This window comes from Gossypium hirsutum, chromosome D05, assembly GCF_007990345.1.
Source record: "Gossypium hirsutum isolate 1008001.06 chromosome D05, Gossypium_hirsutum_v2.1, whole genome shotgun sequence".
NCBI lineage: Eukaryota > Viridiplantae > Streptophyta > Magnoliopsida > Malvales > Malvaceae > Gossypium > Gossypium hirsutum.
This window is the reverse complement of record NC_053441.1, coordinates 41,274,330-41,295,917: the sequence shown is the minus strand read 5'-3', so window position 1 is coordinate 41,295,917 and position 21,588 is coordinate 41,274,330. Positions and strand designations below refer to the sequence as shown.

General features: G+C 37.3%; 1 protein-coding gene across 1 annotated transcript; it reads right to left on the bottom strand.

Moving 5' to 3' along the window:
• Nucleotides 1-15,060: 15,060 nt before the first annotated feature.
• On the bottom strand, nt 15,061-17,660 carry LOC121217172 (uncharacterized). The gene is made up of 3 exons (XM_041092711.1): nt 17,019-17,660; nt 16,427-16,739; nt 15,061-15,968 (listed from the first exon to the last, which is right to left on the bottom strand). The coding sequence occupies exons 1-3, from the start codon at nt 17,658-17,660 to the stop codon at nt 15,061-15,063; spliced, it is 1,863 nt and encodes a 620-aa protein (XP_040948645.1).
• Nucleotides 17,661-21,588: the final 3,928 nt, after the last annotated feature.

Sequence of the window (21,588 nt, the reverse complement as noted above, 5' to 3'; positions counted from 1 at the left end):
GTCAAGTCACGAGAAAACTCCTACGAGGCTCTAGACGATCAGATCTGAAATCAAAAAGAGAATTGAAGTAGATTCAATTAGATCTAAAATAAAAACTATCAATGAACAACAAGAATCAAAAACACCCTTAGAGACGGCTATTCTTGGAAACCAAGAACCAATTTGAACTTAGGAAGTAATTCCCCAACAACCGACCCTATCAATTACGAAAGAAAACGAATTAGAATTCAAATCAAAAGAAAACAATCAGATTTTAAATAGAAAATTAGGGATTTGGGGCGGCAAGAAGAAAAGAAAGATTGAAGGATCAAACGATTCTTGAAGTGAAGAAAGATTGCGATTCTGCCCAAAAATTAAATCAACAAGCAATGCCCCAAATTCCAGCAGTCGAATTTCACCCAAAAGAGAAGGAATTAATCGGCAAGAACCCTAGAAATTAGGGATTTTTGGATCGGTTCTTTGCTGCCAAGAGAGGAGTGTCGATCGGCTTCTTTAAGGTTGAAGTTGGCTGGAAACACAATAAAAGAATTGAAATAAGTTAGATAAAGAAAACGACACAAGCAGAATTTAAAAGACAGAATGATAGCAAGAAACAAAGATAAGTCCTAAAAAGCCTTGAAATCGATAAAGATTTCACAACTCCCTTCAAACGGCTCTAATCTCCCCTCCAATGAAGATCAATGGCAAGAAGAAGGCTGAAGATGGCTCCCACAATCAAAAAGATTGTTAAAACTACTTCTAAAGAAAACTCAAGAGAAAATTCTTGGAGGAAAACTTAAGAGAATTTGCAAACAGAAAAATCTGAAAATTTTTAATGTAATGTAATGTGTTTACAAGGGTGGCCGGCCATGCCTATTTATAGGCCTTAATATTTTCCTAATCCTATTAGAAAACTAAGACTGAAAAACCTCCTAATTAAATATTAAAGAGACATTCGATCAAGGGCCTTAAATTGGGCCTCTTGGACTGAATAATTACATAACAATTAATTTAGAAAGTCTAAAATTGAAACTAAGAATGAAATTTTTACAAATTGGGCCACTTTAACGTTTTGGCCTGATTTTCAACTAAGTATGATTTGACTTCTTGATTGGGCTTGGAATCGTCTTAATGGGCCTCGCCTTCAAGAACTTGGGCTTGTAGTCCATCTCCTCTTGAAATTGGTTCGTTGATACTCGTAATGGAGATCCAATGCGCTTTGGCTGCAAGATTCGGTTTCTTGGACCAAGATTTCTAAGATTTGAAAACTTGATTTTCTTGATTCTTGAAATCGCTCCAAACAGCAAAATTGGGCCAAGATTTGGTTTCTTGATTTTCTTGAAAACAAGAAAGTGAATCTTGATTTTCTCTTTCTTTCATGTACGTATCTAAGGCCTTGCTAACAAATTCCTGAATGGTTCCATTTAGTTTGGAACGTATTTGTCTGGCCTTTGACCTCGTTATTGGGCCTTGTGGTAATTTGAGCCTATCACATTCTTGAGCTTGAGTTGGGCCTTTATGACTCGTATCAGAAAATTAAGCTTAGAATCAATTTGATCTGAAACGAAATACCCAAAACAATAAAGGAACAAACAAGAATCAAAAAAACTTATGAATAGCTATTCTTGGAAGCCAAGAACAAGAAATTAAGCCAAGAACTCCCAATCAACCGAATCTATCAGGTAAACACAAAACAGAAACAAAAAAAAAATTAAAATCAGATCGCGAAAACCAAATTGAATTAGAGCTAGGGTTTGTACGGTAAGAAAGAGGGTATTTGCGAATCAAGAACGACTCTTGTTGTCCAAGGATGGTGCCAAATAGATTCTTGAAGGTTGAAAGGGATGGAAATGCAACAAGGGAGAATTAAACAGGTTAATCAATCTGTGACAGCCCAAAATTGACCCTAGTCGGGAAGTGGTTTCGGGACCACAAAACCGAGTCATACTAATAATTAGCCATCATATTTGATGCTTATTATATGTATATATGCATGTGTGAAAATTTCATGCTTGAATTTTGTTAATTGTAAGTGAATTTTATTAAATAGGACTTATGTGAGAAAATTTAGAAATGTGCTAGGCAAATGTGAAGTGGCCTATTAATGCATGTTATGAAAATGATGGGTTTGCATGTCAAATTACCCAAAATTTGAGCTAGTGGCTGGCCATGCTATGGGTGGAAACATGTTGGGAACATGTTGGCTTAGTGTGTTATGTTAGAAAGAATAAATAAAAGGGTTAGTAATTAAGTAATGAAAAGGGAGGGGTGATGAAAACAAAGTTGTCTCATCCATCCCCCCCTCCATTTTGCCGTAACTAGACAAAGAAAAGAAAAAAAAAAAGAGAAAGGGTGTTCATCCTTTAACACCTTGGCTGAAAATTTGAAGGAGGAAGGAAGAAGAAAGGTTGAAGAGATTCGGCCATGCATGTAACTAGGCTAAGGTATGTTTGATGATGTTCCATGAGATGCATGCATGTTTTAGTTGTTAGTTTGAGTTCTACCTAGCCCATGGTCTAAATCTTGCTATGTGATGGAGATGATATTTGGCCATGGGTGTTGTCTTTCTTGGTTGGTGTTTTGATGTTGTGGTGATGAGGCATGAAGATGATTGAGCTTGAGTGTTTAATAAAAAGGTTTGGATGTGAGAGTGTGTGAGGAGTAGAAATGAGGGGTCTTAGCAACTTCATGAAGGTTCGGCCATGGTGCTTCAATATTGCACTTGTGTTTAACCCTAGGATTAATTAGTTATATGGTTAGTATGGGTATGGGTGACCGAATATGAGAGCATGAATAGATGGAGAGTTTGGTGAATTGATATGTGGTAAATGTTAAGTGTTAAATGAAATAGAGATGATAGATTAATGTTGCACATTCGGCTATAGTTAGGCATGTTGATGATCTTATCTTGACTTAGATAATTAGGCATAAAAGGGTGGTAATGAGGTTGAGGTTGTTGAATGGTTAGTTGGGTAACAAATGAAGCATTCGGCCATCACTTGGGAGCTTATGTGATGTTGAGTTTAAAATTAGCAAAGGTGATTACCGAATGTCCAAGTATGCATATGCATGTGTGATTAGATTATTGATAGTATGGTAATTGCATGAGGTTATTAGCCGAATAGCTAAGAACATAAAGTAGCAAGATGAAAATTTTACCATGTCGTTTCGTATGTCATAAAATCATTAAAATGTGGATACCAATATATGTAGCAAAGCGGTTAAGTGAGTTAATTTATTTGTTTAAGCTCAAGACTCTAAAGGAGAGGCGTCCAACAAGGGAAAATCGAAGGTCATCGAATAGCCGCCGAAATTGATCGACCACATCCGAGGTAAGTTTTAAGCGATTAAACGTTGAGTAAATTCAATTATAATAGGACATGATGAGTTGATTTAATAAGATATGATGTGGCCATGATATGTTCTAAGCTCAAATGGTAAGTTCTTAAGTGTTTGAGCTTGGGAATTCAAGGGTAATTTGAAATAGTCTGCTTAGGACAGCAGCAGTAACGTGACTTTAGAAAATCACCATAAATTTATGGATTTGAATTAGAGGCTGAATGAGACATGAAATTAAAGCTTAATTAGTCTAGTTTCTTATAAAAGAAACCGTGTAAGCAAAGGAATTTTCGATAATGAGATATTTAAAGTTGTGTGAGACGGTGTCAGAATGACTCCGAAATCCCCTGTTTGGTTTTTAGAAAATCATTATAAATTGTACAAAAATGGTTATAAGATAAAATTTATATGCTTAGACTCCTTAATGAGTCTAGTTTCAAATGAAATCAAATACAACACATTTTGAATTCTGTAAATTGAGAAATTTGATTCTTAGTGAAGAGTGGTCAGATTAGTCAAACAGTGAAACAGGGGAAACTTTAAGAAAAATCTGGTATTGATTGGCCAAACCTAAAATTCTGGAAATTATATGGATGGAAGATATACGAGTCTATATTCAGGAAAAATTAACGGAAAGTGATTTGGAGTTTTGTAGCTCCAGTTATAAATAATTTAGTGACTATTGCTCAGGAAAAACAGCTTGTGCTGAATTTGAGATTATGTTGTGAACCTTGATAAACTTGTTTTAGTTGCTCATAAGCTATTGATTAAACCCATACTTGAATTCTAAATCGTGATATTGTAAGTTCTCATATGAAATGATAGTAAGGCCTAATGGCCGATGTGATGAATGTGAAAGTGTATATATGTGATAAGGCCTAATAGCCGACGTGATGAATGTGAAAGTGTATATGTGTGATAAGGCCTAATGGCCGATGTGATGAATGTGAAAGTGTATATGTGTGATAAGGCCAAATGGCCGATGTGATGAATGTGAAAGTGTATATGTGTGATAAGGCCTAATAGCCGATGTGATGAATGTGAAAGTGTATATATGTGATAAGGCCTAATAGCCGATGTGATGAATGTGAAAGTGTATATAGGTGATAAGGCCTAATAGCCGATGTGATGAATGTGAAAGTGTATATATGTGATAAGGCCTAATGGCCGATGTGATGAATGTGAAAGTGTATATATGTGATAAGGCCTAATGGCCGATGTGTGAATGTGAAAGTGTATATATGTGACAGGGCCGAGTGGCCAACGTGATGGATGTGAAAGTGCATAAATGTGATAAGTCCCGAAGGGCATTTGTGTCAGCACTATATCCGGGTTAAAACCCCGTAGGCTTTATGCGAGAATATTATCACTGATTAGTGTCCTTAAGCTTCGTGCTTGTACTATATCCGAGCTCTAAAGACCCGATGACTACGTGTGGGGATTATGTCCGGGTAAGACTTCGTAATAAGAATTGCTTATAAATATATTCAATGCGAAAGGTTAAATAGGTATGTACTCCAAGTTTATATGTGAGCTTGATTTGCACTAAATCATAAGGTAGTTATGTGATGCATACGAGAGCAATCTATGAGACTATTCCTATGATTATGTGACATCGGATCAGTGTGAGAGGTGATGTGAAATCATACGATATATCTATGTCACATGAGCTCACTTTTATGTGAAAGTTTATCTGCTTATTGTATATGATGAGATGTGCATATTCGGTAAAGGGATGGTATGCCCGAAGGAAGAGTGAAATAAAAATACGAACAACTATGTTATAATTTGATTGTTATCTGTTGACACTGCTTAAAACTTACTAAGCATTGTAATGCTTACTCCGTTTACTCTGTTTCCTCTGTTTTATAGATCTCATTGCAAAGCTACAGGCTCGGGGATCGTCAGCAACTAGTCACACTATCACTATCCACTGTTTGGTACTGCTACGTTTCGGATTGTCTTATGGCATGTATAAAATAGACTAGTGGCGGAAGAATATTTTGGTTAATGTATATAGCCATGCGAAAATGGCTTATATATATTTGAGCATAATGTTATAATCATTTGGTATGGAATGGTTAATCACTATCATAATTTGTGCTATTTATGCTAAAAGAGCTAGTTGAATCATGGAAACTATGAAATAGCTAAAGTCTACCTTAAAGGCAGATGCTGGCAGCAGCAGTGATGTAGATTTGGAAAATCACTAAAAATAGTAGGATTTGAATTAAATAATGAATAAATTATGTAAACGAACCTTGATGAATCTATTTTCATAGGAATGTAACGAAACTATCATATGGACAGTATGTTAAGAGATATTCAGGTTCTCGTGAGACAGGGCCAGAACAGTTTCTGGATTCCCTGTTCCGACTTTGGAAATTCATTATAAATTAACCAGAGATAATTAGGAGTCATTTCATATATGTATAGATTCCTATCTGAGTCTAGTTTCTATAGAAACAAACGGCATCAGTATTGAAGCTCTGTGCAGGGAGATATCCAAGTCGTAATGCACAAAGGTCAGTGTAGTCGATCCCTGTAACATGGGAGACTTTGACTAATAAAATCTACTAATTGGCCTGACCAAAAATTCTAGAAAAAAAATATGTAGATGGGTATATGAGTCTAGTTTCAGGGAAAATTTACGGAACTGGATTTCGAGTTTCAGATCTCAAGATATGATTTTTTAAGCGACTAGTATGCAGACTGGCAGCTTGTCTGGGAAATTTTTTTTCAGTGGTTTGAAGTCTGTTAACACCTCGTGTTCGACTCCGGCGACGGCCTCGGGTTCGGGGTGTTACACAATGAATTCGACACAAGCAGAAAAGTTAAAAGGAATGAACAGCAATGAAAATAAAGAGAAAGTCCTAAGAAGCCTTGAAATCGAGAAAGATTTCACAACTCCCTTCAAACGGCTCTAATCTCCCCTCCAATGTAGGACAATGGCAAGAAAAAGGTTGAAGATGGCTCCCACAATCAAAAAGATTGTTAAAACTACTTCCAAAGAAAACTCAAGAGAAAATTCTTGGAGAAACTCAAAGAGAATTTTCACTCAACAAAAAATCTGCTTTCAATGTGTAATTCAATGTAATTGTGTATAAGGTGGTCGGCCAAGCCTTATTATAGGCCTTCTATCTATTTTCCTAACCCTATTAGGAAAACTAAAAAAAAACCTAATTATTAACTTCAAGGGAAATTCGGCCAAGGCTTTTAATGGGCTTCTTGGGCTAAATTTTTTTACATAGGAATTTAATCATAAAGTCTAAAAAATTAAACTAAGTATTTAAAAAATTAAAACTTAACAAATTGGGCCACTTTGACAATTTGGCCTGATTTTCAACTAAGTCTAGTTTGAACTTCTTGATTGGGCTTGGAACATCTTATTGGGCCGTGTCTTTAAGAACATGGGCTTGTGATCTGTTCTCTCCTAAAATTGGTTTGTTGATGCTCGTAACTGAGATCCAATGCGCCTTAGCTTCAAGATTTGGTTTCTTGGACCAAGATTTCCAAGATTTGAAATCTTGATTTTCTTGATTCTTGAAATCGCTCAAAACAGCAAAATTGGACCAAGATTATGTTTCTTGATTTTCTTGAAAATAAGAAAGTGAATCTTGATTTTCTTTTTCCTTTGTATACGCATCTATGGCCTTGCTAATGAAGTCTTGATTGATTCCTTTGGCCTTCCATCATGCCCTTGAGCTTGAATTGGGCCTTTGTGACTCGTATCACAACCTTTAAATGCATTACATGGTCATCCAAAGTCTTGCTATAAATTAATATGATAGGGGGTTGCGCGCGGACCAAGATCGAGTTGTCAAGTCACGTGAAACTCCTACGAAAACTCTAAACGTTTGGATCTAAAATGAAATAGCAAAACTTAATTAGAATCAATTAGATCTGGAAACTAAAAATCCCCAAATCAATAAAGAACAGCCAAGAATCAAAACACTTATGAATAGATGTTTTTTGAAGCCAAGAACACGAAATGAAGTGCCAAGATTAACTTCCAATTAGCTGAAACTATCAAAGAACACAAAACAACAACTAAATTAAAAACAGATTGCGAAATCAATGGACACTAGTTCTAGGGATTAGACGGCAAGAAAAGGGGGATTTTTATGAATCAAAAATGTTTCTTTATGTCTAAGGAAGTGCCGAATTAGATCTTGAAGTTTGGAATGGCTGAAACGAAACAAGAACAATTAATCCCAAATTATTCAACAAAACGGCACAAGTAGAATTTAATAAAGAAGAACAAACAGCAAGATAATAAAGAAAGTCCTAAGAAGCCTTGAAATCCCGAAAGATTTCACAACTCCCTTCAAACGGCTCTAATCTCCCCTCCAATGAAGATCAATGGCAAGAAGAAGGCTAAAGATGGCTCCCACAATCAAAAAGATTGTTAAAACTACTTCTAAAGAAAACTCAAGAGAAAATTCTTGAAGAACTCAAAGAGAATTTTCACTCAAAACAAATCTGAAATTTCAATGTAATTGTAATGTGTAATGTAGGGTGGCTGGCCAAGCCATATATATAGGCCTTCTAACTACTTTCCTAGCCCTACTAGGAAAACTAACAAAAACCTAATTGTTGACTTTCAAAGGAATTTCGTCCAAGGCTTTTAAATGGGCCTTTTGGACTGAATTTTTACATAGAAAGTTATTCATAAAGTCAAAAAATTAAAACTAAATATTTAAAAAAATTAAAACTTAACAAATTGGGCCACTTTGACAATTTGGCCTGATTTTCAACTAAGTCTAGTTTAAACTTCTTGGTTGGGCTTGGAACATCTTATTGGGCCGTGTCTTCAAGAACTTGGGCTTTTAATCCGTTCTCTTCCGAAATTGGTTCGTTGATGCTTGTAAATGAGATCCAATGCGCCTTAGCTACAAGATTCGGTTTCTTGGACCAAGATTTCCAAGATTTGAAATCTTGATTTTCTTGATTCTTGAAATCGCTCAAAACAGCAAAATTGGACCAAGATTCAGTTTCTTGATTTTTTTGAAAACAAGAAAGTAAATCTTGATTTTCTTTTTCCTTCGTATACGCATCTAAGGCCATTGTGACTCGTATCATAATATGTCATCGAAATTTACTACGTAAAATCTACCAATAAAAGGTCGTAAAACATGATTCATGAGGCTCATGAATGTGCTTGGTGCGTTCGTTAAGCCAAATGGCATAACGAGCCACTCATAAAGTCCATGCTTCATCTTGAAAGCAGTCTTCCAGTCATCACCTTCAAGCATACGTATTTGGTGATATCTACTTTTGAGATCAATTTTTGAAAGCAAACTTGCACCACTCAGCTCGTCAAGCATATCATCCAATCGCGGTATAGGATGTCGATACTTGATGGTAATTTTGTTTATGGCACGGCAATCTATGCACATTCTCCACGTTCTGTCCTTCTTAGGAACTACCAAAATAGGAACGGCGCAGGGACTAAGGCTTTCACGCACGTAGCCCTTCTCAAGAAGTTCATTCACTTGTTTTTGTAGTTATTTCATTTATTCAGGATTGCTCCGATAAGCAGGACGGTTTGGAATCGCGGCTCCCGGTACAAAATCTATTTGATGCTCAATTCCACGAATAGGTGGTAACCCATTCGGGATTTCTTCTAGGAATACGTCTCTAAATTCCTGCAACAAAGACAAAATAGAAGAGGGTAACTTGTCATCAAATTTGTTAGTACCAAGCAAACTTTCGTTGTACAAAAGAACCAACAAAGGTTGCTTTAGCAACATCGATTTCCTGACTTCTCTTTCTTTTATATACAAACTCTTTTTTTCACTCTCATCTTTTGTCTCTTTTTCTTTTTCTTTTGTTTCGTTCTCTATTTTTTTATCACTCATTTTTTTGCTTTTCTAATTTTCTACACTCTTTTCTTTATTCTTTTCATTTTTTTGTTCTCGCTCATTGTCTTTGATTTTTCAATGGAACTCCTCATTTTGAGCTGATCGTCATAAACTTGTTTGGGTGTTAGCGGAGCTAACGACACCGTTCGTCCCAAATGTTTAAAAGTAAACTGATTTGTGTATCCATCATGAATCGCACGCTTGTCAACTTGCCTGGGCCGTCCAAGAAGGAGATGCCCCGCATGCATCGGTACAACGTCAGACATCACTTCATCTTGATACTTTTCGATTGAAAATGAAATAAGCACTTGCTTTGTCACCTTTAGTTCTCCACCATCGTTAAGCCATTGGAGCTTATACGGATGGGGATGTTTGGTGGTGGCCAATCTGAGTTTCTCCACCATCAACGTACTAGCCACGTTCGTACAACTTCCTCTGTTGATTATAACACAGCAAATCTTGCCTTACACTTGACATCGCACTTGGAAGATATTTTCACGTTGTTGTTCATTTTCAACGCCTTGCAAAGTAAGGCTTATTTTCACAACTAAAATTTCACCATTCTCGGCTTGTTCTACTTCTTCCTCATCTTCGGGTTGTCCAATGGCCTCATTCTCTCGTTCACTTTCAAACTCAATCTCACCATCATCACGTACAAACATCGCACTCTGATTTGGACATTGGCTCGCGATGTGGCCCCTTCCAAGGCATTTGAAGCACTTTATGTCTCGAGATCTACTTGGTTGGGCTTCTATTTTTCCCTTTCTAGTTTCAACATTTGGTTTGTTGAACTTTGTTGAACCACTCACTTCTTTAGTTCAGCTTGGTATGTCACGTTTGTTGGTCCCTTGCCCCCACCTAGATGTTGAAGAAGTATTAGGGAAGGTTCGTGACGTATCTTTTCTTATAAGTTATTTCTCAACCTTTATGGCCATATGGACAATGTCAATGACCTCGACGTAGTGGTGAAGTTCTACGATATTTGCAATGTCACGATTAAGGCTGGCGAGAAATCGTGCCATGGTGGCTTCTCGATCTTCCTCCACATCAGCACGGATCATGGCCACTTCCATTTCCTTGTAGTAATCCTCCACACTACGTTGGCCTTGAGTTAAACTTTGTAGTTTCTGGTACAACTCACGGTGGTAATAAGCCGGAATGAATCGCTTTCTCATGATTGCCTTCATTTTTGCCCACGTAGACACCAGACGTTCACCATTCCGTCGTTTACTCAAAGTTAGTTGATCCCACCATATAACAGCATAGTCGGAAAATTCTATAGCAGCTAGTTTAACCTTCTTGCTCTCCGAGTAATTATGACACTCAAAGACTAATTCAACCTTCTTCTCCCATTCAAGATAGGCCTCGGGATCTGACCTTCTTGAAAAGTAGGAGTCGCCATCTTGATGTTCTTTAAGTCATCATCAGGCCGCTCTCGATCTCTTTGTCCCCGTGCTTATTGACCTCATCTCCTTACACTTTGTCGCGAAGTTTGACCACTTTCTACGTCGCTTGGTTCATATAAGTCATTTTCATGTTGCCAAGGACGTTCTTGTTCTCTTCTTGGGATTAGAGGGGTGTTCACATGCTGACTTCGTTCCTCCATTTGTTCCATTCTGATACGACCTCGGTTTAGTAGTTGAACCCGAGTCGTTTAGGTCCCGATCGTAAACGAAGAAGTATATTAGACAAGAAGAAGATAGAATATATTTGAGTTCAAAGAAGTAAAGTAAGTCTGTGCAGAGTTGGATATGGATTTGGTTTAAGTCAAAATGGTATGACTAGAATGGTCGAGTTTGGTTTAGGATTAATTAAGAAATGGTATTTGGTTTTGGTACGTTTTGGTATTTGGGAATTGGTACGAAATGGTAAGGGATTTGGTACGAAATGGTAATGGTTCAAAAAGGTCAAGAGTGAACCAACACTAAAGAAAAGTGTCGACCCGAAACTTATAGGACCAAATTGAGTTGGAAATGGTTGATAAGGACCTTGACTCGATACTTAGTAAAGTATGAACCAAAGGTATCAAAGGTGAACGCCACACTCGGGTTTAGGGAGTGATAAGTTCGAAAGAAAGACTCGGAAAGACGCCACTAGAAGCTAGATAAGTCTTACGGGTCCCGAACGAAATTTGAGAGAAAATGCCTCACAAATTTGGCAACAATTTGTTACTTAAAAATGTCAAAAGTCCCTTACAAAATGAAATTTCAGCTATTTATAATCAGCAACTAAGTTAGCCGAATAGTCACATACATTTTCTTAAAAATTAAGCTAATGAATTCTTCAATGGCTTGGCTAGGTTCGGCTGAACTTGGAAAGCTTCTAGAATTCACATTGAACCTTGGACAACTTGAATGGTGCATGGATGAGCTAGATTCGGTCAATGTGCATAAATAAGCTCATTTAATTTGTAGCTTTTGCTGAAAAGTGACCAGCCATTAAGAGGGATTTGAATGGCCAAATGAAGTGTGAACACTCGGTTTCAAAGAGTCTTTGTGTGTGAACATTCCAAACCGAAAAGCCAAGAGTGTGAACTTCATGTGTGAACGGCATTATGCTGGTTCTTGAATCATTTAAAATCAGCTGAACATTCCTCATGCATGTAACGCCACATTCATTGAACCTATGATGCATGCACCTAGCTTAAATGCTTCCACCCACATTCGGCCAACCTACACAACATGAACAAATGAATTTAGTTGATCATTATTCAGCTGAATCATATTAAAAACAAAATTTAGACAACATTAATCCAAATAATTAAAACAAAACTCAATTAATTAAACTAAGTCTAATTAATTCAGTTTGGACAAGACACATTAAAACATGTATTAAGACTTATTTATAAGCTGTAGGAATTTAATTTAACTTAATAGCATGTAAGAAAAACACAATTAATCATGCATAATTAAATCCAACCAGATTTTAAACCAAATAAATAATGAATATTAATTGAGCTGTAATAAACTAATTAAATGACTCAAATAATTATTTCAGCTACTATAATAAGGTCTTAATGAAATTGAGCTAGTTCGAGCTCATTGAGCTTGAAAGGAGCTGGAAACGAGCTAAATGAAGCTCCACAAAATAAGATTGAGCTACGTCCAGCTTGCAAACACGACGAGCCTCGCTTGTAGGCTGAAACAATAGCCGTTCCTGGGGGCGGGTCGTATCACATTCGTTCGTTGAGAGAATCAAATTGGGGCTGGAACAATCGGGAGATTTCTTGTACAATTGCTTGCACTTGTAGGTCGGGCACTCCACCTTCAAGAACATTTCTTCTTGGTTGAAGGTTTCCTCCTCCACCAATGGCATTAGAATAAGAAAATATCCTTACCACAAAACCTCACAAGTCTCTCACAAGAAAGTAATATTCACTCCTCTCGTGTTTTCACTCAACTTTGGCTTTTAACTTGATGTAATCTCTCATGCCTTTTACCACTCAAATCCAACTCCCAAAATTCTGGAAAGCTACCTTAGACTTATCAAAACTTGCGAGTCGGCTTCAAGTGCTAAAAACAAAGGAATAATTGTATGGTTTAAGGTAGGCTCGAAAGAAAGAAAATTCAGTTTAAGATGTGGCGTAGAGAGCTAATCCCTAATTGAAAAGAAAGAAAAGAAAATCAATTATTCGGAATATTAATCAACACTTGCAACTCTTCTTCTTCTTTTTTTATATTCGAAATGATTTTTTAAATACAATTTTTTTTAAAATTTCATATATATATTCTTTCTCTTCTTTTTTTTTAATTCGAATCTTTTTTTTTCAATTTTTTAAACTACGATTAAGTACCTAATTTAACTAGCTCTGATACTAACTGATACGAGCTCGTTTCGGAAGATGTGAATAGTCGTAAGAATTCCCGATTGAAATTAGGTAGTGTCGATTAATGAATTTCAAGTCTATGAGTTTCAAAGATTGAATAACTTGATCAAAAAAAGGTGTTGTTGGGTTTACGATGGATGGTTAACAAAGATGGTTATTCAATAAAACAAGATCGAACCCTTATTAGAAAATAAAGACCCGGGCATAAAACGTGATACGAGCTCGGTTATGGTTGTCTCGAGTCGTATGTGTTGCCCAATCGTGAATTCGAGTAAGAAGTTGCTTGTCCGAGTTTCGCTTAGAATTAGTAGCAAAACAGTTGCTATAACAAATGAGAAAAGGTTTTAAATGAAAGATGCAAGATAGGTAATGGAATAAATAGATGGAATCGGCTAATGCCAAAGAAAGAACCAACAATAAATGTTACCTAAAATTAAATACATGCAGTTAATTAATTAGATGAGAACACATTAAAATCAAGCAGCAACAAATTAATCATCATAAATTCGGCTGCACCTTGACACATTTAAAAGATGTAATGTAACTAGACAAATTAATTAGCTAAGTATTAAATTCAGCTGAACAAAAAAAAACAAATTAAATTGATGTCTGAACTTAGGATGAATTAATTATGGACAAAACACATTAAAACCATGTAATATCATAAAACATATTTAATGTAGAATTTATCCACCTAATTTAATTCATATGCATGCTGTAACTAACTAAACTAATTTATTTTAAACACAAATTAAATTAATTCCAGCAGCTAAAACACATAATCACAAATTTTACAATTGAGCTCAAATGAGCTGGAATGAGTTCATAGAGCTGAATCCGAGCTTAATTCAGCTAGTAAAAGGGTGCAAGGGAAACTTATGGAGCTGTTCGAATCATCCTTAAAATGCTCAGCTAAAATGTCGTTCCAAACTTGCTCCACTAAAGCTTAAATGGCTTCCTTAAATTGTTTTGCCCGAGCTCGAGTGATCGGGCCTTGCGGAAGAATATGTGGATCTTTGCTTGTATTTGGTACACTCCGAGCCACGGCCGCATCATTCCCCCCTCTTCGAAATGACTTGTCCTCAAGTCGAAATCTGCATCGAAAGGGGTTAGATCAGCAACATTGAAACTAGCACTAATGTTATATTCACCAGGCAGATCAAGTTTGTATGAGTTGTCGTTTATGCGTTCCAAGACTTGAAAAGGTCCATTCCCCCGAGGAAGTAATTTGGATCTCCTATGAGCTGGAAATCATTCCTTTCGCATGTGTACCCAAACCCAGTCTCCGGGTTCAAAAACAACTCGTCTCCGGCCCTTGTTTGCTTTCTGGGCATAGATCTTGGTTCTTGCTACGGTGTTGGACCTCACCTTCTCATGTAAATTCTTCACGAATTCAGCTTTCTTTTTAGCATCTGCATGAACAAATTGTTCGTTAGGAAGAGGAACTAAATCTAATGGCATAAGAGGATTGAAGCCATAAACGATTTCTGAAGGGGAATATTTAATCGTCGAATGCATGGAGCGATTGTAGGCAAATTCAACATGTGGTAAGCAATCATCCCAAGATTTTAAATTCTTTCGAATGATAGCCCTAAGCAACGTTGATAAAATGCGGTTGACCACCTCGGTTTGGCCATCGGTTTGAGGATGGCAAGTAGTTGAAAATAAGAGCTTAGTTCCTATCCTTCCCCACAATGATCGCCAGAAATGACTCAAGAACTTTGCATCACGATTTGAAACTATCGTTCTAGGAATGCCATGTAGATGAACGATTTCCCTGAAAAATAGATTAGAAACATGAACAGCATCGTCATTTTTTGTGCAAGCTATAAAATGTGACATTTTAGAAAAATGATCGACGTCGACAAATATTGAATCCTTCCCCATCTTAATCCTAGGTAATCCAAGGACAAAATCCATGGATATATCCATCTAAGGACCTTTAGGAATTGGAAGCGGTGTATATAGTCCATGCGGCTTGATTGTGGATTTGGCTTTCTTGCACGTCAGACAATGTCTACAAACTCGTTCAACATCCCGCTTCATTTTTTGCTAGTAAAAATGTTCTTGGAGGGTAGCCAACATTTTTCCCACGCCAAAATGACCCATGAGGCCCCCACTATGTGCCTCGTTTACTAAGAGATCCCTAGTGGAACTTTGCGGGATACACAATTTTCCTTCCTTGAAAAGGAAGCCATCTTGCCTATAAAACCTGTCAACAGCCACATTCTCACAAGCAACATAAATTTCACCAAAATCATTATCAGTGGCATACAAATCTTTCAGAAACACAAAACCAAGTAATTTGGAATCTAAATGTGACAGAAGCGTAAACCTCCTTGATAATGCGTCGGCCACTATGTTTTCTTTACCTTTTTTATGCTTAATGACATAGGGAAATGACTCTAGGTATTCGACCCATTTGGCATGCCTTTTATTCAATTTGTTTTGGCTTTTAATGTGTTTAAGCGCCTCGTGATCAAAATGAATCACGAATTCTTTTGGCCACAGGTAGTGCTGCCACATCTCAAGGGCTCGAATGAGGGCGTACATCTCCTTGTCATAAACGGGATAGTTCAGCACAACTCTATTCATTTTTTCGCTAAAATAAGCGATCGGCCTCCCATCTTGAGTTAACACGACACCTATTCCTACACCTGATGCATCACACTCAATTTCAAATGTCTTAGAAAAATCAGGTAGAGTTAATAACATGGCTTTAGTAAGACAATCCTTAATAATAGTGAAAGCTTTCTCTTGCTCATCACCCCAATGGAAGGTGGAATTTTTCTTGATTACACTCATCAATGGTGCAGCCAGAGTGCTAAAATTAGGCACAAAGCATCGATAGAAGCTTGGCAAGCCATGGAAGCTTCTCACTTGGCTGATACTCGTTGGTCTCGGCCACTCTTGGATTGTCTTAATCTTTTCTTGGTCCACCTCGAGTCCATCCGAGCTAACTACAAAACCAAGAAAAAAACAACTTTATTAGAATAGAATGTGCACTTTTTAAGATTAGCATATAAAGTTTCTTTATGAAGAACATCCAAAACAGACCTGAGATGCGTTACATGCTCTTCTAAGGACTTGCTATAAATTAATATATCATCAAAATACACAACACAAAACTTACCAATAAAAGATCTCAACACATGGTTCATAAGTCTCATGAATGTGCTAGGGGCGTTGGTTAGACCAAACGGCATAACTAACCATTCATACAAATCGTGTTTCGTTTTAAAAGCGGTCTTCCATTCATCACCCTTTCGCAAGAGAATCTGGTGGTACTCGCTCTTGAGATCAATTTTTGAAAATAATTTGGCACCGCTCAATTCATCAAGCATGTCATCGAGACGCGGTATCGGATGATGATATTTAATGGTTATTTTATTTACGAAGCGGAAGTCAACACACATACACCAAGTTCCATCCTTCTTGGGTACCAACAATACCAGCATAGCGCAAGGACTAAGGCTCACTTGAATGTAGCCCTTTTCCATGAGTTCGTTGACTTGTCTTTGTAGCTTTTTGGTTTCTTCAGGATTCGTTCGGTATGCTGGTCGATTCGGAATAACGGCTCCAGGCACGAAGTCAATTTGGTGCTTAATCCCATGAAGGGGTGGCAAACCACTTGGCACATCATTCGGAAATACATCTTTGAAATCTTGCAAAAGAGAGACAATAGAAGATGGAATGTTCTCGGGAAGTTCATTAGTGTTAAGAAAATTTTCCTTGTACATGAGCACAAGAATCGGTTGCCTCATCAAAAATGCTTTTCGAACATCACTAACCCTCGCAAAAACACTCAATTTTTCACTTTCCTTTTCCTTTTCGTCTTTTTCTTTTCTTAATTTCTTTTCATTTTCTTGTATAGTTTTTCCTCTTTTTTTCTCATTTTTCTTTTCTTTTGCATTTTCACTCTTTTCTTTTTCTCTCCTTTGTTCTATCGATTGTTTCAATTTAACTTGGTCGTCATAGACTTGTTTTGGCGTCAACGGGGCTAAGGTTACATTTCTTCCTATATGCTTGAAAGAATAGCAGTTTGAGTATCCATCGTGCATAACTCGATGATCAAATTGCCACAGACGACCAAGTAGCAAGTGACCCGCATGCATTGGAACAACATTGCATAGTAACTCGTCGCAATATTTTCCAATGGAGAATGAAACTAGAACTTGCATGGTGACCTTGAGTTCACCGCCATCATTGAGCCATTGGAGTTTATAAGGGCTCGGGTGCTTGGTGGTTGGCAAGCCTAACTTCTCAACCATAAGAGTGCTCGCCACATTCGTGCAGCTACCACCATCGATGATGATGCTACATATTTTCCCTTGAACTTGGCATCGTGTGTGGAAAATGTTTTCTCGTTGTCGCTCGTCTTCCACACCTTGGATGCTAAGGCTCCTTTTGACAACAAGAAGTTCTCCTTCAGGGACTTGTTCAATTTCTTCCTCTTCGTCATAAACCACTTCGGGCTCATATTCAAGTTCTTCCTCTTCCGATTCGATTTCTCCATTCGCACGAACCACCATATTGCTACGGTTGGGACATTGGCTGGCGATATGCCCCCTTCCGAGGCACTTAAAGCATTTGATATCCCTCGTTCGATTGGCAAATGAATCTATCGCCTTGCCTTTACTCGTGTCGCCCATAGGTCATTTGTCTTAGCAGGAACCATTGGCTCTTTGGCATGACTTGGTGGATTGTTTCTATTCGTGCTTTGACCCCATTTTGTTATACTCATAGTGGGGTAGCTTCGGTGCTCTTTCGCTTGAGTTGCTTCTCCACCTTAATGGCCATATGCATCATTTCCACAATCTCGATATAATGTTGTAGTTCCACAACGTTGGTGATGTCTCGATTGAGACAAGCAAGGAAATGCGCCATCGTTGCTTCACGATCTTCTTGGACATCGGCACGAATCATTGCAATCCCTATCTCTTTAAAATAATCTTCAACACTTCTTGAACCTTGGGTGAGATTTTGAAGCTTTTGATAGAGTTCCCGGTGATAGTAGGAGGGAATGAAACGTCGTTGCATCATAGCCTTCATTTCGGCCCAAGTGGATATTAGTCGTTCCCCATTCCTTCTCCGGCTCGTGGTGAGTTGATCCCACCAAATCATGACGTAATCAGAGAACTCTATGGCTGCCAACTTCACCTTCTTTATCTCAGAATAATTGTGACAATCAAAAACCAATTCAATCCTTTTTTCCCACTCCAAGTAGGCTTCCAGATCAGATTTTCCTTGGAAAGATGGAATAGAAAGTTTAATGTTCTTCAAGTCATCATCCACTCATCCTTGATCCTGATTGCCTCGATTCTTTGGACCTCTTCGCCTTTCACTTTCGTTTGACCCTTGATCACTTTCGACTCCACTCAGATCATAAAGGTCGTCTTGATTGATTTTCAGTTGGCCTTGTTCTCTTTGTGGCCCTTGGAGGGTACGTTCTCATTGAGTCCTTTCTTCGACTCGTTCCAAATGCTCGTTGAATGATTCCATCTCATTCTAGAGCATGCGTTGGAATTCTCGCAACATGGCTTGTTGAGCCAAATCCAGCACTCCACCTCCTCCAGGCGCAACGTTTCGGATTGGTTGTCTTCCACCTCCTTTCGCCATGTTTTATTCGGGATTTTGAGACATGAAATAGAAAACCTCACAACAAAAACCTCACAAATCTCTCGAAAAGAAAAGTTGGTGTTACTCACACTCGTGTTTGCGCTTGTTTTTCAGCTTTTACCTCCACTCTAATGCACTCACACACTCGTACCTTTTTCCACTCAATTTCCTCTCATGATTTCATAAGCGACTCGTTGTGACTTATCTTAGTCCAGAGGGTCGGCTTCAAAATGGCTCATAAGCAATTGATGTTAGGTTATGGGTAGGCTAAACGAAACAATGGAGGCTTTGAAATAAATGTGGCGTGATAGAAAGAAAGAAGAGTATTAGGGAATGATCGGTATTACAAATAAGCGAACAACTTTCAGAACTTGAAAAACAACACCTTTTTTTTAATTCACGAATTTGTTTTTTTAATTCACTTTTATTTAATTTCGTATGTATATATTTTTTTTAATTTCAAAATTTTGCACTTCTTGTTTTAACCAGCTCTGATACTAAATGATACAATCTCGATTTAGTAAATGATTCTGAGTCGTTAAGTTGCCCGATCGATAAACGAAGAAGTATGCTTTGTTTAAGAGTTTTAAAGAAGATAGGTTAAGTTTGGGTGTACGGAAAGAAGGTTGATTCATAAAAGAGAAAAGATAATGTGTGTGATCAGGTTAGATGGGATGTGGTTTAGATTTGGTCGATTATGGTTTAGGTTTTAGAATGAAATGATTTTTGGTGTATGGTTTAGGTTTTAGAATCGATTATGTTTGATTACGAAATAGACCAAATTTGGTTCAATAGGTCAAGGATGAATCAACACTAAAGAGGAGTGTTGACCCGAAACTTATAAGACCTAAAAGAGTCAGAAATGGCAATTTAGAAACCTTGACCCGATACTTAGGAAAGTATGAACCAAAGGTATTAAGGGTGAACACCACACTCGGGTTTAGGGAGTGATAAATTCAGAAAAGACTCGAGAAGATGCCACTAAGAGCTAGATAAGTCTCACGAGTCTCGAACGAAATTTGAGAGAAAAATGCCTCACAAATTCAGCAGCAATTCATTAACAATATGCCAAAAAGTTCTTTACAAAATGAAATTTTCAACAATTTATAAGCAACACCTAAGCTAGCCGAATAGTCACATACATCCTTAAGAATTAAGCAAATGAATCCATTTAATTAGGCTAGCTAAATTCAGCTGAATGTGAGCTCCAATGGTCATCTTCTAGAATGAACATTGGACTTTGAAGCTTGGAAAAGTGCATGGCAGTAGCTAGGTTCGGTTAATAGACTTTATTAAGCTTATTTAAATGGCAACTATTGCTGGAAAGTGACCAACAATTAAGGAGTAATCAGCCTTTTAAGGTGTGAAAACTTTGAACCGAACAGCCAACATGTGTGAACATATGCCCAGCAATGTGGAAGGAATTAAAATTCGGCTGAATGGTCAGCTTGGGAGTAGGAAACAATAGCTTCTTTGGCCGAATGGACACCTAGAAAGCTTCAAACAGTAGCCAATTTAATTTGCCAATCATGCATGTATCGTCCATTGCATGTACCTGAAATTAAATACATGTAGTTAATTAATTAGATGAGAACACATTAAAATCAAGCAGCAACAAATTAATCATCATATATTTGGCTGCACCTTGATACATTTAAAAGATGTAATGTAACTAGACAAATTAATTAGCTAAGTATTAAATTCAGCTGAACAAAAAAAACAAATTAAATTGATGTCTGAACTTAGGACGAATTAATTATGGACAAAACACATTAAAACTGTGTAATATCATAAAACATATTTAATGTAAAATTATCCACCTAATTTCATTCATATGCATGCTGTAACTAACTAAATTAATTTATTTTAAAGACAAATTTAATTAATTCTAGCAGCTAAAATGCATAATCACAAATTTTGCAATTGAGCTCAAATGAGTTGGAATGAGTTCATGGAGCTGAATTCGAGCTTAATTCAGCTAGTAAAAGGGTGCAAGGGAAACTTATGGAGCTGTTCGAATCATCCTTAAAATACTCAGCTAAAATGTTGTTCCAAAGTTGCTCCACTAAAGCGGAAATGGCTTCCTTAAATTGTTGTACCCAAGCTCGAGTGATCGGGCCTTGCGAAAGTATCTGTGGATCTTTGCTTGTATTTGGTACACTCCGAGCCACGGCCGCATCAAAACATTTCAAAGAAAAAAGGAAGGAATGAAAGGAAATCCGAGAACCACTATTTAGCGAAATAGGAACCTTCGGTATTATATTGAACGCCACACCAAGGGTGATAAGTTCAGAAACAAAGTCAGATTGACGCTACTTGTGAAGATAAGTCAATTGAGCTTTGAAGAATAAAGAGAGTGAATTAACTCACCAAAGAAATATAGTTTCATTCAAAATTTTGGAAAAAATTCCTTTTACAATAAAAACAACAACTATTTATAGCCGAATGTCTAGTAGCCGAACAGACAGATTTAAGGCTTAATATCTAAGCAAAACATTGAACTAAATTTTAGCTTGAATTCATGAATGGGCTTTATCAAGGTTCGATTGAATGGAGACCAAGGAATAGCTTCCAAACTAAGCAAATGAATTTGGTAAATTCATAACAGCAGCTATATTAGACTAATGGCTTGAATGGGGCATTCAATAAGCAACTCTTGCTGAAAAATCACCAGAATTAAAAAGGGAACTTGAGCAGCCAATTTAGGTGTGAATGGATGGTTTTGAAAAGCCCCCATGGTGTGTACATGGCTGAACCGAATGGTCATGGTGTGAATAGCTGGTGTGAAATGCATTATACAAATTTTGGAAGATAATCGGCCAACCTTGAAGAATGATATGGCTGCTAATTCTTGGCCGAATGGTTGTCTTGAAAAATGCCCAAAGTAATCATCTTCAATGCATGAAATGTACCAGCTGCAAATGCATATTCCCATGCATGAATCTACATGCATGAATCTAG